Source organism: Corythoichthys intestinalis, chromosome 2, assembly GCF_030265065.1.
Source record: "Corythoichthys intestinalis isolate RoL2023-P3 chromosome 2, ASM3026506v1, whole genome shotgun sequence".
NCBI lineage: Eukaryota > Metazoa > Chordata > Actinopteri > Syngnathiformes > Syngnathidae > Corythoichthys > Corythoichthys intestinalis.
The window spans coordinates 7,848,390-7,866,649 of record NC_080396.1 but is presented as its reverse complement, the minus strand read 5'-3'; the positions used below and the strand labels follow the sequence as shown (position 1 = coordinate 7,866,649).

General features: G+C 38.5%; 1 protein-coding gene across 4 annotated transcripts in view; it reads left to right on the top strand.

Moving 5' to 3' along the window:
- The window catches only part of zranb3 (zinc finger, RAN-binding domain containing 3), a 311,366-nt gene that overhangs the window by 74,346 nt on the left and 218,760 nt on the right, over nt 1-18,260 (top strand). For all 4 annotated transcript variants that reach the window (XM_057819173.1, XM_057819181.1, XM_057819189.1 and 1 more), the window contains one exon: nt 12,589-12,723. In XM_057819173.1, coding sequence (XP_057675156.1) covers nt 12,589-12,723 — 135 coding nt within the window. The remainder of the gene's footprint in view (nt 1-12,588; nt 12,724-18,260) is intronic.

The following is an 18,260-nucleotide window of genomic DNA, read 5'->3' as shown; positions in this document are numbered from 1 at the left end:
CCATTATACATTGAACGCGACAATGCGTGAGTGGGTCGTGCAGCGCATGCGTTAATTGCGTTAAATATTTTAACGTGATTAATTTTAAAAAAATTAATTACCGCCATTAACGCGATAAATTTGATAGCCCTACTTTAAGCTCTGGATGAGTGTAAGACATTTTGTCTGTAACGTTAAATACAATTAGAAAACGATTTAATTAAAAAATATATATTAAAAAAAGGCATGTCCGATATTTTGTTGCCAATTCCGATACTTTGAAAATGACGTGATCGGACCCGATCGATCGGCATCTCGGGTCCATCTTTATACATAAGTATTGTGTATTTGTTTATTATAACAATAAATCAACAAGATGGCATTAACATTATTAACATTCTCTTAAAGCGATCCATGGATAGAAAGACTTGTAGTTCTTAAAAGATAAATGTTAGTACAAGTTATAGAAATTTTATATTAAAACCCCTCTTAATGTATTCGTTTTAATAACATTTGGAAAATTTTCAATCAAAAAATAAACTCTAATAGCCCGCCAACACTATGCTCACTCATAGTGTAACACATAAAATCAGTTGGACCCTAGCGCCAGCAGAGGGTGCCAAACACCAAAAAACAAGTAACAAGCGAACATTAAACTGTACTGTCATTTTAATCTGTTTGAGCGGGGCATGTGCGTTAATTGCGTCAAATATTTTAACGTGATTAATTTAAAAAATTAATTACCGCCCGTAAACGCGATAATTTTGACAGCCTTATTTTAATTATGTTTAAATTTTAGCGTCCATGAAAAGATGAGCATGTCAGAAAATGAAAATGGCTTCACAAACGTAATTTTACATGTAGAAAACGAATTTGGATTGCATTCCACCCAAAACATTGCATCGGGGTACACCCTTTTTTTCTCCAGCAATTCTGGTTGTGACAGCAACAACCAAAACGGCGTACCGCACGCAGCACGTCACTTTTGCTCATTAATATTCATGACGTTAGCAATTGTTGCTAGGCGGGTCAAGCTCGCGTTGGTCCCTAATGCTAAATGCATGGAAATAGTGTACGAACAAGATGTTTACTGAGCTAAACCTACCAATTCTGTCTGAAAATGATGACCCTGGTACCAAGTTCACTGGTAAAGATGTGGAAGAACATACAAATGTTCAGTTAAAAAGATGGCTTGAGTGTTGGGGGCTGAAAAAGACGGGAAATAGAGCCGACCTGATCCAGAGGTTGCTTTTTTATCGACACCTTTTTCTTGTTTGCATTGCCTTACGCCACTGACCATGACATTCTCTTGTTTCAAAAATATATCCTTTACCACCATATGCCCTGTCTTTCTTATATATTATATCCTCTGGTTGTCTTACATCTCTGACGGTTCTTGGAGTAATTTACATTGCAATTTTTGTGTCGCGATCGCAAATGCTACTCAGTGACAGCCAATGAACACTTGTAATTTTTTCATTGATAACAAATATTAATTCTATAATTTATTTACACTTCCCCCTTACTAAAGTTATTTATTTTACAACAGAAAAGGTAACAACAGTGGCAGTCAGATACCATTTTAATTTTTTCCATGTCATTCATTGTCAGACAGAAGCAGCACAGCAAAACGCCTTGCTAAAAAATAAGTAAAAATATCAAAATGGCTTACCTCCTCATCCTCTGTAGGACCATGGTCCCCAACAAAATGTTTATTGCATATGAAATACGAATGGTTTCACCTTGCTGGCATTAAACTGGTCTTTTGGACATCTGCGCAAGTTGATCCATTCTTCACAATTTTTGGCTTTGGGAAACGTATCATATGTCGTAATGTCTAGAGTTGTTTCTACAAGTTCCATAGCAGCAGTGTTTACTCGGCATTTCTTTTTTGAAAGATTACCGGCAGAAAACATGCAATAATAACATAGATTTTATGCGAGGGCGTGTCCATGTTGACCCACTTCAGGCGATGGCGACGTCACGGGCTAAAAGTAGCATTCGTGCGGTACGCTATTGATGATCATGTCTAGATTTCTAGTGCTGCGTTAGTTAGTAGCATGTTGACAGAGTGACAGAATGGTCACACGCAGTAGTGTTCCTAGCATACATGGTGCACCCCCCCCACCCCCCACCCCAAAAAAAAAAAAAAGCAACACCAGTTGACCGACAAAATATGGCACAGAAATGGCTCATATGAAAGCTAAGACCCTCCCAAATGATGTTGAATGTACAAAAATATGTTTCCCTGAAAAAAGATTTATCATTTAATGAAGACATAAAGGCCAAATTTTGGCAAAACAAAAGTTTTGTCGCCTACAGAAACTAGTGTGAAAATTGAACAAAAATTTACTTCAAATACAAAAGTATGTTACATAACATAAGCGAATTAAGTAGTGGTGCTGTGAGATCCTAATTTAATATTTTGTATGAATTCCATGGGCTTCAGCAAGGATTCATACAACTGATTGATGAAGTCATCAGGAACATCAAAGAAAGCAGTCTTGAATTCCTCCCAGAGTTCATCAACATTCTTGGGTTTCGTCTTCCATGCTTCCGCTTTCATCCTAGCCCAGACATGCTCAATGATCTTCATGTCTGGTGACTAGGCTCGCCAGTCCTGGAGGATCTTGATTGAAGTATGCGATGGAGCACCATTCTGCTGCAGAATTGGTCCGTTTTTATGGTTAGGAATGTAAGAGGCAGCTAAGATTTGTTGATATTTCAGACTATTTATGTTGCCTTTCACCGTGCATATCTCTCAGGGTGCAGACAATTAAAAAACACATGCACAAAATATTAAACGTGATGTTTCACTTATTTTTTCCCCCTTCTGTCAATTGTTTGCATCCTGTCCTTATTAAAGTATGAAAACCTATAAATGTTTGGATGGTTTTAAATAAAGCAAACACTTTTTTTCATCTGTTTGATTTTGGTAAAGAGCAGATCACATTTGATGGTGATTTTATGCAGAAATATGACAAACTACAAAAGGTTCAGATAGTTTTTCATACCATTGTACTTACAGCTCGGTAGCATATACATTATACTCAGGTATTTTCATCATTCGTTGGCTGCCATTGACGGTGATGGACGTCCAACCCATTTGAAGTGGGAAGGCTGATCAATTTAGAACTTTATACGCTGCCACCCTCCCAGTTCAAAATGATTGGACGTTTACTATTAATAAACTCATTTAAAATCAGTGCAAAAGAATGAAAAAAAACAACATGAATTGACGTCCAGCATCGTCACTGACAGCCACCGAGTTAAACAGCAGATGGTTAAGCTTGAATATAACATTTATAATCACAATTAAAAGTCCTTTCCAGACTGTCAACACCTTGTTTATGCAGGTAGAACATCTGAGCAACACAACATAAATGGAACGGAGCTTTGTTCTGCTGCAACATGATCCTATTTATTTATTCATTCAGTCGTCCTTGACTTTGACTAAGTTCTACTGAAATGCTAATGATTTAACTAAGTGGGAACACTTTCATGTTCAAAACTTGTTTATTGTCTTGAACACACAGCACACAAATGCCACTGAGAGAACTGCTGTTTAATATGTACAGTCTTTTAGTGCCATTGACAATGGTAGACGTCCAAAAAGGGGCCTGCAATGTGTGGCTCCAGAACCGCATCTGGCTTTTATCACACTTCTACTTTGAATCTGAGCGTTTTATTGATATATATATATATATATATATATATATATATGTATATATATAAAAAATTAATCCCGTTAAAATATTTGACGCAATTAACGCACGAATGCCCCGCTCAAACAGATTACAATGACTGCACAGTGAAAGGTGTACTTGTTGTGTTTTTCGGAGTTTTGCTGCCCTCTGCTGGCGCTTGGGTGCGACTGATTTTATAGGCTTCAGCACCCATGAGCATTGTGCAAGTAATTATTGACATCAACAATGGTGGGCTACTAGTTTATTTTTTGATTGAAAATTTTACAAATTTTATTAAAACGAAAACATGAAGAGGGGTTTTAATATAAAATTTCTATAACTTGTACTAACATTTATCTTTTAAGAATTACAAGTCTTTCTATCCATGGATCGCTTTAACAGAATGTTAATAATGGTAATGCCATCTTGTTGATTTATTGTTATAATAAAGAAATACAGTACTTATGTACCATATGTTGAATGTATATATCCATCTTGTGTCTTATCTTTCCATTCCAACAATAATTTACAGAAAAATATGGCATATTTTATATATGGTTTGAATTGAGATTAATTGTGATTAATTACAATTAATTAATTTTTAAGCTGTAATTAACTCGATTAAAAATTTTAATCATTTGACGCCCCTAATATATACAGTGGGGAGAACAAGTATTTGATACACAGTCAATGGGAAAACCCATTGGCAGTGTATCAAATACTTGTTCTCCCCACTGTGTATTATATATACAGGATATATATATATATATATATATATATATATATATATATATTTTTTTTTGCAAAGGAAAAGGAATTTAGTGGTACTTCTATTTACGAAATTAAGTGGTTCTACAAGTAGTTTTTTAACTTGAAAATTCTGTAAGTAGAGATGTTTTCCATGTAAATGCCCTAATCCAGTCCAAGCCCCCAAAATTCAGACATAAATATTTTATAAGGCAGAAAAAATGAGTTAAAACATGTAACAAATACTACAATGTTACAATTAGATTATTGCACAATAAACATAAGTGTAAATAATGTAAAAAAAATAAATAAATAAATAGAATAAAGAATCAAAGTTTATACACTCGTGTAAAGCTGTCACGGGGGGGGGAATGAAGAGGACGCTGGAATACAATAAAGATCCCTCTCAGCCAATTGGTAGTGAGGAATGCTAGGCAATAGCCAATGGCAGAGCAGCTATAAGTACAGTGGTATGAAAAAGTATCTGAACCTTTTCGAATTTCTCACATTTCTGCATGAAATCACCATCAAATTTGATCTGATGTATTTCAAAATCACACAGATGAAAAAGTAGTGTCTGCTTTAACTAAAACCACCCAAACATTTAAAGGGCTACATATTTTAATGAGGATAGTTCGCAAACAATGACAGAAGAGGGAAAAATAAGTAAGTGAACCATCACATTTAATATTTTGTGGCCCCCCACTTTGGCAGCAATAACTTCAACCGGATGCTTCCTGTAGCTGCAGATCAGTCCGGCATATTGATCAGGACTAATCTTGGCCCATTCTTCTCGACAAAACTGCCACAGCATCTCAATGGGGTTCAAATCTGGACTTTGACTTGGCCAGTTGTCCAGGCCTTGAGGCAGAAAAACAGCCCCAGATCATGTTGCTTCCTCCACCATGCTTCACGGTGGGGATGAGGTGTTGATGTTGGTGAGCTGTTCCATTTTCCCTCCACACATGACGTTGTGTGTTACTCCCAAACTTTGTTTTCATCAATACCATAATAACAAAACTGCCAAAACTTCTGTGGAGTGTCCAAGCACCTTTTTGCGAACATTAAACAAGCAAAGATGTTGTTGTTTTTTTTAGACAGCAGTGGCTTCCTCCATGGAGTCCTCTCATGAACACCATTTTTGGCCATTGTTTTACATATAGTTGATGTGTGCACATAGATATTGGACTGTGCCAGTGACTTCTGTAGGTTTCTAGCAGACATTCTATGGTTCTTTTTTACCTCTGAGCATTCTGCGCTGAACTCTTGGCGTCATCTTTGGTGGACGGCCACTCCTTGGAAGAGAAGCAACAGTGACAAACTCTCTCCATTTGTAGACAACTTCTCTGACTGGTGACTTCTCTAACCTTTCCCGTCAATATGTTTAGCATATTTTCCTCATGAGATAAGGTTGCTAATCAATTTGAATTGAATTTTACAGTTTGAATGTGACTTTTTTTTTTTTTTTATTAAGGCAAAGTGATGCACTTTTGGCATTTTTGTTACAAACAAAAACAATGGTAATAAAGTTTAGAGCTGAAGCGAATACTCGAGCAACTCGAGTAACTCGCGTAATTTTATTCACCTCGAGTAATCGTTTAATTTTGACAGCTTTAAGCATCACGTTTTGCTCGGACTACTTTTAATGCGGGACAACGCGCTGATTTCACGTCCGTAGAGGAAGAAGCAATTAAAAAATAAAATAAAAATAAAAAACTTACTGCAGCCGACAGCCACTACAAACGACGCCGACGTTGCTAAAAACTAGCCCGCATGATGCTACGGTGGTAGCAGGTAGCGTCTGATGCGTCTCATAGAGATCACATGTTTGTTGAACTAGATGCGAAATGACAGAGTCAGCGGTGTTCGTAAACAGCCGCCATCTTAAAGCAGTAGAGCACTAAGCGCTAATAAATAAGATTAACGTTACTGCCACTCGCTCACGTAACGTTAGCCCTGCGGAGGGCTAAGTTTCTATTAATTATGACCACTGTCGATGCGTGGCTAACGTGTCTTACATACAGGCTTTAACATAACATGAAGTGATGAGGGTGTAAAATAAAAACTTAATAATGCTAACTATCAGTTTTAGCTCAGTAGTCATTGCTGGATAAAACACCAAGCAGCACTGGTCCCTAATGTGCTCCAATACAGCCTGTATCATGCATTTATTTTCAACACTGCAAAAACTCAAAATCCTATCAGGACTTACAGTTTAGACTAACTTAAAATTAACTAGAACTTAAAAATGGCTTGACACAAATAGAAATTCAATTGAAACCCGTGGGAAAAAATCCAAACTTTTAAGTGATGTGTTTATACATTTTTTTTTTATATAAGATCTAAAAGTTTTTTGAGTGAAAGAAGTGAATGTCTTTTTTTTATTATTTTTTATTTTTTTTATATTATAGTTACATCTGAGATGCAATGGCGTACTGCAAGCAACACGTCACTTCCGCTCATTAATATTCATGACATTAGCTAATGTTGCTCAGGTGGGATACGCAACTGTTTGTCCCTAATAGGAAATGAATGGAAATCGTGTACGAATGAGATGTTTACAGAGCTAAATCTACCAATTCTCTCTGAAAATGATTTCCCGGTGCCAAATTCACTGGCAAAGATGTGGAAGAACATAAAAATGGTCTGTCAAAGAGATGGCTTGAGTGTGGAAGGCTGAAAAAGACGAAAAAAACGAGCCGACCTAAGCATAGCCTTAGCTTTTTTATCGACGCGACTGACAGTGACATTCTCCTGCTTCAACAAGCTATCCTTTACCATCAGCCATGTCTTTCTTATATATCCTCTGGTTGTCCTACGTCTCTTACCGTTCTTGGGGGTAAGTTAGTTATATTAGTGTAGCGATCGCAAATGCTACTCAGTGACTGCCTACGAACACTTTTAATTTTTTATTGATAACAAATCTTAATTCTATAATTTATTTACACTTCCCCCTTACTAAAAGTTTTTTTTTTTTTGTAATTTACTATTTTTTTCAAACGGTAACAGTGGCAGTCAGATACCATTGTAATTCTTTTCAGGTCATTCATTGTCAGACAGAAGCGGTACGTTAGCACAACGTTACAGTGCCTTGCAAAAGTATTCGGCCCCCTTGAACCTTGCAACCTTTCGCCACATTTCAGGTTTCAAACATAAAGATATAAAATTTTAATTCTTTGTCAAGAATCAACAACAAGTGGGACACAATCGTGAAGTGGAAAAAAATTTATTGGATAATTTAAACTTTTTTAACAAATAAAAAATTGAAAAGTGGGGCGTGCAATATTATTCGGCCCCCTTGCGTTAATACGTTGTAGCGCCACCTTTTGCTCCAATTACAGCTGCAAGTCGCTTGGGGTATGTTTCTATCAGTTTTGCACATCGAGAGACTGACATTCTTGCCCATTCTTCCTTGCAAAACAGCTCGAGCTCAGTGAGGTTGGATGGAGAGTGTTTGTGAACAGCAGTCTTCAGCTCTTTCCACAGATTCTCGATTGGATTCAGGTCTGGACTTTGAATTGGCCATTCTAACACCTGGATACGTTTATTTTTGAACCATTCCATTGTAGATTTGGCTTTATGTTTTGGATCATTGTCCTGTTGGAAGATAAATCTCCGTCCCAGTCTCAGGTCTTGTGCAGATACCAACAGGTTTTCTTCCAGAATGTTCCTGTATTTGGCTGCATCCATCTTCCCGTCAATTTTAACCATCTTCCCTGTCCCTGCTGAAGAAAAGCAGGCCCAAACCATGATGCTGCCACCACCATGTTTGACAGTGGGGATGGTGTGTTCAGGGTGATGAGCTGTGTTGCTTTTACGCCAAACATATCGTTTTGCATTGTGGCCAAAAAGTTCAATTTTGGTTTCACCTGACCAGAGCACCTTCTTCCACATGTTTGGTGTGTCTCCCAGGTGGCTTGTGGCAAACTTTAAACCAGACTTTTTATGGATATCTTTGAGAAATGGCTTTCTTCTTGCCACTCTTCCATAAAGGCCAGATTTGTGCAGTGTACAACTGATTGTTGTCCTATGGACAGACTCTCCCACCTCAGCTGTAGATCTCTGCAGTTCATCCAGAGTGATCATGGGCCTCTTGGCTGCATCTCTGATCAGTTTTCTCCTTGTTTGAGAAGAAAGTTTGGAAAGACGGCCGGGTCTTGGTAGATTTGCAGTGGTCTGATGCTCCTTCCATTTCAATATGATGGCTTGCACAGTGCTCCTTGAGATGTTTAAAGCTTGGGAAATCTTTTTGTATCCAAATCCGGCTTTAAACTTCTCCACAACAGTATCTCGGACCTGCCTGGTGTGTTCCTTGGTTTTCATAATGCTCTCTGCACTTTAAACAGAACCCTGAGACTATCACAGAGCAGGTGCATTTATACGGAGACTTGATTACACACAGGTGGATTCTATTTATCATCATCGGTCATTTAGGACAACATTGGATCATTCAGAGATCCTCAATGAACTTCTGGAGTGAGTTTGCTGCACTGAAAGTAAAGGGGCCGAATAATATTGCACGACCCACTTTTCAGTTTTTTATTTGTTAAAAAAGTTTAAATTATCCAATAAATGTTGTTCCACTTCACGATTGTGTCCCACTTGTTGTTGATTCTTGACAAAAAAAATTGAATTTCATATCTTAATGTTTGAAGCCTGAAATGTGGCGAAAGGTTGCAAGATTCAAGGGGGCCGAATACTTTTGCAAGGCACTGTACGTTAAAAAATAAGTTAAAAATATAAAAATGGCTTACCTATTTGTCGTCTGAAAGACCATGACAACCCAACAAAATGTTTACTCCATATGAAATGTGAATGGATTCACCGAGCTGGTGTTAAAGTCCGCGCAAGTTGATTCGGTCCTCACATTTTTTCCTCCCGAGTTTTTTGTTTCCGGAAACGTATGAAGAAAACATCCTTCATATGTCGTAATGTCTAGAGTCGTTTCTACAAGTTCCAAAAAAGCAATGTGTGAACGGCATGTTCGTTTTTGAAAGATTACCGGAGAAAAGTAGCACAAATGACTAGAGCTGTCCCGACTAGTCGACATAGTCGACGTCATCGATGACGTAAATCCGTCGACGAGCACAACATCCCGTCGACGGTTAATGAAGGGTTAAAAAAATATATGCGAGGAAAGTTCAGAATGTCGGACGCTCTGTATGCAAGCGGGGAAAGCGGCACGAAGCCAAAAAAGCGCACCAGAGTGTCCAAAACATTGACTTATTTCAAAGAAACAAAGGAGGGTACACTCTTCTGTCCTGTCTCTTCAATGCCAAGCTTGGCTGCACGTCGGCCTTGAATAAACACCTCAAGCGCTGTCACCCAGTTTGTAAGTCCATCTAACTAACTAACGACATGTTTTATTGAAGTTGCTAAGCCTGTCGCGATATGCAATGAGTCCATTTATCGCAGGGCAAATAAAAATGAGGGCGGTGATTTTCACAGCTGCCTCTTACCGCTGCGCGCGTACGTGCGTGCGCGCGTGCGTGCATACATTGGTGTGTGCCGTGTGCGTGCTGATGGCATATGAGACTCCAGTTCCTTTCTCTTATCAACAAGCTGTAGAATTAAAGTTCAGGCATACAAAATAAGAAAACACATCAATGGCTACGTTCATACTACAGGTCTTAATGCACGAATGCGATTTTTTGTCATATCCGTTTTTTTGGCGTGCCCGTTCAGACTGACTTTGTCCATTGAGACCGTTACAGTATTACGCATGCGCACTAATTCAGACTCCGACACGCGCTGAGCATGAAGACCCGCATGCGCAGAAGCATCAAAACAAATGACACATGTCATCCGTCATTCCAGGGATATCATATTTTGCTTTTCAAAAGGAGGACACAAATAACAGACATAAATAATCCCCGTTTAGGCATATATTCAAAGTTTATATGGATCGATAGCATGCACGCACTGTCCGTGCATGTCACACACACACACACACACACGGTTAGTTTGCCCCGACTCTCGGCCGTGTAGGCAATGTTGAAATATTGCTCACTTGGAGCAAAGAGAAAACTGAGCATACTCAGGTTTATCCTCAACCCATTTTTATTTTTCATGACTGTTGTCAAGCCCAGCCCTTCCCCAAAATCCGTCTTCACTGCAAGCTAGGCGCTAATAACGCACAGCCGCACCGCTACGGTAAGCGTCTCTCTTGCTATTTGATGACGTAATTGCTGCATGAAATCCGATTTGGGAGAGTGGACATTACAGACCGCCGCAACAGTCTGGAAAAATTTGGCCCAGATCGGATTTGAACCACATACGAAAGTGACCCAGATCGGATTTGAAATGGTCCCGTTCTATGCGACTTGTCACGTTCAGACCGTCAAGTTAATGCCTAACTCGAGTCATAAAAACATGAAAAAATCGGATTCGTGCATTAAGACCTGTAGTATGAACGTAGCCTATATTAAACACTGCAACGTTAGCACGGCTACACTGAGGTGAATGGGGGGGAACCTACCGGTACTTTAGCCTGCTATAAAACATTGGCAGTCGTCTCGTGAAAGTAAACTTGCGGGTAAAAGGTGACACTTCAAACATGAAAAATCGCTGGTTAACAGCATTTGCAAACAAAAAAATGACCAAAAAAAATGTATTACTGACACTACACGCAATGACAAAAAGTGCTTTTTTTGCAGAGTGTAAAGCTGAAGTTAATGGTTTAGCGAATGTACTTCCGGTGAACATTTCAAAAATAAAAGCATGTCATGCTCGTCATATAAATAGCGATTTCTGGAGTTAATCCCACATACTTCCAAATTCAGATTCTACGCTAAGAATGCCTTTAAAATGACACCCTTTTTGAAACATCTGATTGGCAATGAATAATTATTATAAACTATTATATATAGTACTATACTATAATATTAATGCTAGGTGTTTTTCAAGAATTGTTTTAATCATGTTGGAAAGGCGAAGTCAGTGTTCTGAATCAGTTTACATTCCATTCTTTTGCACTAGTTAATTCTATCAGCATTTGAACTCATTGTTTATTTGTGATTTATTATTGTTATTTGCGTGTTTATTTGTACTTTGATAAATAATTTAAGTGTTCCAATATGTTTTTGTGAAATGATAAGCGTCAACAAAAATTTCATTGCTAAATTAGTTTAAAAAATTTAAAAAATTCAAATTATTAGATTAGTCGACTAATGGTAAAAATAGTTGGCTGACTAATCGGGAGAAAATTAGTCGTTTGGGACAGCCCTACAAATTACATTGTTTCTATGCCAGGGCGGGTCTATAATGTCCCACTTCGGCTTTACTTCCGCTTTATGATGCGACGTCACGGTGTAAAAATAGCATGCGTACGGTACGCCATCGTTGGCTGTTTTCAACAATGTACGTCGAAAATAAAGACATTGATTGCCTGAAAATGGTTCAGTATTAGATTAAATGTCTTGTTTTCTCATGTATATTTATAATTGCCCTTCACCTAAAAATGTTTTATCCAATTACTCGATTAATCGATAGAATTTTTAGTCGATTACTCGATTACTAAAATATTCGATAGCTGCTGCCCTAATAAAGTTATACGTTATTGTAAGTTGAACTATATTTTAATAAGTCAAAATAAGTTTTGCAGCACGGAAAATGAATCATGTTTGGCAGTGATTCAACGCAGCATGCTAATTTATTTTCGGGCTTTGACATCATTTTAATCTAAAATAGTGCCACAATATAGGACACCCTGCTGTTAAGCAAGCAACTTTTGCCCCGTTTTGATGATAAACCGAAGCTGTTTATGAATAGCAGGTCACATTTGATGCCAGCAGCCACTCCCTCCCACTGCAATGCTCTGCGCACTTGCTTTAAATACTCCTCGCCAATCACCTTGAGAGCAGGCGAGGCATCTTTGATTTATTGTAGTGGCCTGGCTGCTTCTCCATCTTCGACCCCTGCTTGTCACAAGGCAGCTATAATTGGGAGATGCTCCTGACCCACCTAACACAGAAGCCCAGTTGGAGGGGGTGGCATCCTTGGGAATTGGCCTCCATGTACTCCCCACAGTCTTTATTCCTCTTCCAGGAAAAGTAGGACATCCAGCAGCACCATTAATTGTTTTGCCCTTTATATCTCTGAAAGAGTTGAAATTGAAAGAGAAAGATGTTGAAGAACTTAAAGATGTCGTCCCTCCACCTTTCCCCTTTCTGCGCAGGAGGCCGCGGCCAGCTTCGCCGAGTGGGAGAAACTGATGAACGGATGCGTGTCGGAGGTCGACGCCACCGGAAACCCCTTTACTCTGGTCATGAGCTTGATCACGCAGATGTACAAACAAACAGCAATTGCCAAGGTAATGGGAGATTCGGTTTAAAAAGAAGCCTTTACATTGATTTCTTCAGATTTTCACTGATAGGTATCAAACTCGAGGCCCGAAGCCCAAATCTGGCTCATGGTTTTGTGTGTTCCATGAAAGTACAGTAAATCATGTGCATTAGGCCTGCAACTAATGATTATGATGATTAACTTCTAGGGGTGTATTGGTACACAAAAATCTCGGTTCGGTACGTACCTCGGTTTTGAGGTCACGGTTCAGTTCATTTTCGGTACAGTAATAAAACAAAATGCAAAATATAAATGTGCTTTCAACAATAGGAACATTAGCCTATACAAAGATAGAATTCGGCTCAAAAAGTAGCAGGTATTTAAAGTAGGGCTGTCAAACCATTAAAGTTTTTAATCGAGTTAATTACATCTTAAAAATTTATTAATCGTAATTAATCACAGTTAATCGCAATTCAAACCATTTATAAAGTATGCCATATTTTTCTGTAAATTATATATATATATATTCTGTAAAATAAATTGTTGGAATGGAAAGATAAGACACAAGATGGATATATACATTCAACATACGGTACATAAGGACTGTAGTGGGCATTTCACTCTACTGTCATTTAAATCTGTCTATGCTGTCCTCACTCCGAAGCGTCTACTTTTTCCAAAGCTAGACAGCTAGTGAACGACGCCATAATAATCAGACTTCTTTCTTTTTCATCTGATTTATTAATAAAATAGCCTCAAACCATTGTCCTCTTTAGACCGTCGTAAAACTACAAAAAAAAAAAAGTACACAAGCATATACGCTATACAGGTTCACAAAACATAAACAAAAAGCGTCTCATACAAAAAATATAACATTTCGCTTACTAACATAATATGTGCATTATTCACAACAACCATACTTACGGACAAATCTTGTCCAAGGATCATATAAGCACAGCATTACAACGTAGGCGTCAGCCAAAGACGTCCTGCAGCCATATTGAACTGGCAAGACAACAATAAACCATGTCGCAAAGCGACCACAAGAGTTCGCTGTTCGACAGCACAAAAAGCCTTGCTGTAAAACTTACCGAAAGGCAGAATACTGTCTGAGCGGGACATGTGCGTTAATTGCGTCAAATATTTTAACGTGATTAATTAAAAAAATTAATTACCGCGCGTTAACGCGATAATTTTGACAGCCCTAATTTAAAGATAATCCAACAACAATTTTGCCTTTCAGACCCCACGTATTGGTCAGCTTTCTTTCTGAAAAAAAGAGAAAAACGAAGTCCTGTGCTAAAGAGAAAAGCAATCCCAATGACAAAGATTTGAACATGTATTTTACAAATGAAATGCCTCAATGAATCATTTTTTTCCTTATTATTAACGGTTTTCAAAAGCTTTATTGGTGCATTTTCTCAAGTTAAAGTGCCACACAGAAATTAATAAATTTCATTGTGTAAGCAGGATCTGTGTATTATTCTTATTATTTAATTACAGGTTTTTTAGCTCATTTCAATTTATTTTATTTAAATGGGCTATTATTTGTTTTATTATGTGTTTATATTTTACAAATGTGATGTAGTATTCATTTATATTGTATATTTTATGTTGTATAACTTTAGTTCCTATGTGAATATTAGTTCCTACTTGTTTTGTTGTGATAGGAGGGTTTTGTATTGAACACGGGGCCGTGTTGGTGATTATTATAGCAGAGAAGACAGCAGTAAATCAACAAAGACAAGTCAACTGTGCCCCGATCTACCACTCAAAGATCTGATGGACTAAAAAGTGGGTTACGATTGCATATTAGTTTGAAAATTGACCGGCTCCACTGTATTTTTACACGAGTGACTTCCGGTTTGCCCGATTCTAGCTACCAATAATAGTATTGACGCAGAAGGGTCGCGTCTCGCATCAAATAATAAACTCTGCCGTTCTTTTCGCGTGCATCGTGTTGAGCCGCTTCTGGGACGCGTCTAACACACGGCCGCACTGCGACTGGTGTGCATTGGCTGATTGACTTTAACGCCCGCGTTTCACTGCATTCTCGCGGCGGCCACGTTGTCGCGCCGTTGACGTTTCTAGGTTATACTGTCGTACCGTGTTGGTCCTCATTATGGTAGAGAAGACGGAGTAAATATAATCTACACAAAGAAACTGTTACCCAATCGACTCACAGCCTCGAAAAGTAAGGGTTACATTACGTCAGAAACTCGTTCGGTACGCCTCCGTTCCGAAACGGTTCAATACAAATACATATACCGTTACACCCTTATTAACTTCACTCCCAGCCATTTTCACCGGTGCAACCCCCTTCGCTTCCGGCCGTTTTACTGGATTTTTGACTGATTTTGCAAGCCCCACAGAAAATTCTGTTCTATTGCTATATAAAAATGGAACCCACCAAAAGAATGATTAGACTCTCTTCTTTCAGCGGGGAAAAAAAAGGAAATTAGCATTAGATAATAGCTTAATGTGAGCAATTTTGCAATTTCTGATGAAAAAACAGAGAAATTGAGCTTTTTGTAAAAGCGTACATTTCAAACATAACTTTGACATTAAAACAGCTATTTTTTGCTTTAGTTACATCCCAAACATCTTAATAAAGTTTTCTTTCTACAAAATAACATAAACAACAAGAGAAATAGAGCTTTTGATAGCAAAGTAACAATTTATCTACACATAACTAAACTAGTGAACACAGAGATGACGCTGTCGTGGCCGCGACAGCCGGGGTAAACTTTTCCCTAATCGCCGCCTGACTCATCAAGATGGATTTTTTTTTAAGTCTTTTTTTTTGTAGTGACCACTGCCTCGTGGCGGAGTTCGCCTGGGGAGCTTGTGTTCTTGGGGGGGAACTGGTTTGGCCGTGCACGTTTCCGGCTTGAGGGTGCGGGGGACGCGAGCGGCCGAGCACGGCGGCGCAGGCTCTGCTCGGTGAGCAGCATGGACTCAAAGGCATCGTCTGCTGCACTGGTGGTCTGGGTCGTTCTGCTCGGTCGTCCAGCGACTGGCATCCCGGGCATCCTCCTGGTTGTTCTGCTCGTTCGTCCGCCGCCTGGCATCCTGGACGTCCATTCGGTCGTCTTCCGCCGGCGGCCCGACCGTTCGTTCCGTTGAATCGGCTTGCGGGTCTTACCAAATGCGCTGCTGCCCACCAGTTTTATTGCTTTAAAATGTATTTTCTGCATCGTGCTTTGGAGCTAAATTGCATCAGAACCTAGAGATGTCTCTTGTGAAAAAAACCTAAAATACGTTTTTGGGACACTGAAACAATTAAAAATTCGCCAAAACTTAGCTGAGAAAGCCAAAAACGTTTTGGAAGAATGTTCTCTGGTCAGATGAGATAAATGTAGAGCTTTTTGGAATAAAGCATCAACATAGAGTTTACAGGGGAAAAAATGAGGCCCTAAAAGAGGAGAACACGGTCCCCACTGTCTAACAGGGTGGAGGTTCCCTGATGTTCTTGGGTTGCTTTGCTACCTCTGGCACTGGAAACTAAAAACAAAAAAATCAAAGTGAATATTTACTGTTTTCCCCTTTTTTTGTTTAAAGTGAATAGAATTTAAATCATAAATCAGGCCATACATATTAAAATAAATGTTCCCTTTTTTTAATTAAAAAATAAAATGAATACAAAAATAATGGTTACTGTTTTTCCCCTTTTAATTTATATATATATATGGCGGAAAACACTCAGGTGACTTGAAGTTCCGCTCTGAGACCCACAATTGGGCAAACTCAAAATTGTCCTATATGCATGTGTTCTTCCGGGGGAAGAAACATTTTGAACAGGTGGGCATTTTTTTTTTTTTTTAAACAGCAAAACCCTATTTGGAAGTGAGAGCACGCGAGAGCAGAATTACAGACAACATGACTTTAACGAGATATTATCGCATACTTACCTTGTTTCGATCCAAAAACTCCATGTAGCACTTGACACTCCATGAGTGTCAAGACACAGCTGCGAATGGCCACAGCTGGATTTTTGGGGGATTTTATGAGTGAAACATGGTAATATAACAAGGGTCGCGATGCAGAAATCGCAGACATCAAGGAGTGGTCAAGATTTTCTTTTTCATATATTTACCCTATTAAAGTTTTTTTTTTCTATTTTTCTTTGTTTGGATCAATTATTTATCACGTAACATATCAGAAAAAATGCAACAGTAACAAAAAAAATACAATTAAGCGATAGTTGTGTGGTAGGTTTTTTACAGACACCATTTTTTTCATCGTGACGTAATTTGTTCAAAAGTTTAAAATATGTGAGTGAATAATTTTTTTAATCTTTTTTTTTTTTTTTAAACAAAATATGAGACATCAATTAATGATTCTAAGCTAAAAACAACAGACATTTTGAATAAAAAATATAATTAATTTCGTTTTATGGCTGGGTTGACAAAAGTGTTTGTTCGGCGTCTGTAAACGGGGGTTTCCTGGGTAAGGCGGACAAATTAAAAATAGTTAGAGGGCTTAATGCGCCATGAATCTGCTATGGCAGCATATAGACGTATTGGTCTATCAAACACAACAGTTGTTTTGGCTTAAAATACAGCAGTTTCTTTTAAAGAGGAGTGCAAGAGCAGAAACTGCTTTTTCAGTCTTGTCTGTGTTTTCTGCCATATACATAAATAAAAATGAAAAATTTTGAAGAAAATATTGGCTGTGAAGGTGCTATTAACCAACTATCAAAATATCTTTCGATTCATTTGATCATCGATTCGTTGTCGATTAATCATGGCGGCCCAAGTTGGCAGACATAATGGCCCTCCAAAGGAAACCTTAACAACAAAGTAGATTTTGATGCTGATATTCGTCCACCAGATTCTAAGTTTTCAACCCTCTGACTCAACTGTTTTTCCATAAATCGTATCCTTCACCGAAAGAGAATTTAAATAGTAGTTTTAAATTCTGTGGCATGCTGTGAAAGACATCATTAGTGCCATCAAACACAGACTGTCAACAAACTCAACACCTACTCAAAATACAAATACAAAATAGCTTTTAAACACAGAAAGGGGAAAAGTGGCGGGACATCCGTTGGCAGAAAATATCACTTTACATCAGTCGTCTTAAAGCGGTAAATTGACGCGCCGTCTTGGTTAGATCTCATGGCCGAGCATCGCCATGGAAACAGAACTTAATGACTGCCAGTGAAAAGCACTTAGACAAAGCCAGGGGTTCTAACTATGGTATTATTTAGTCACGTCATCATTACACCCTGCACGCACACCATTATACCTCTGTAATTGTGTTCCTATGGAAACCATGGCTTTTTAAGTGAGAAGGAAATAAACTGGATATATGCAGCGTTCCATTACTGTACTCCCGCTTTGTCGTGCTGCTGAACTTGATCCTGTCCACAAAATAAACACCGCTCCAAGCCTAGCATCTGCCATACTTGAGGGTGTTGTTTCTCTTAATTAGCTTGTTGACCTCAGCCACGAGAAGTGCGACCTCGCGGTTTACAATCTCCGGATATAACCACCGAATGCAATCATCGCCGAGCCCGGGTTGTATCTTTATTTCGGGCCTTCGTGTTGTTTACTGATTGGA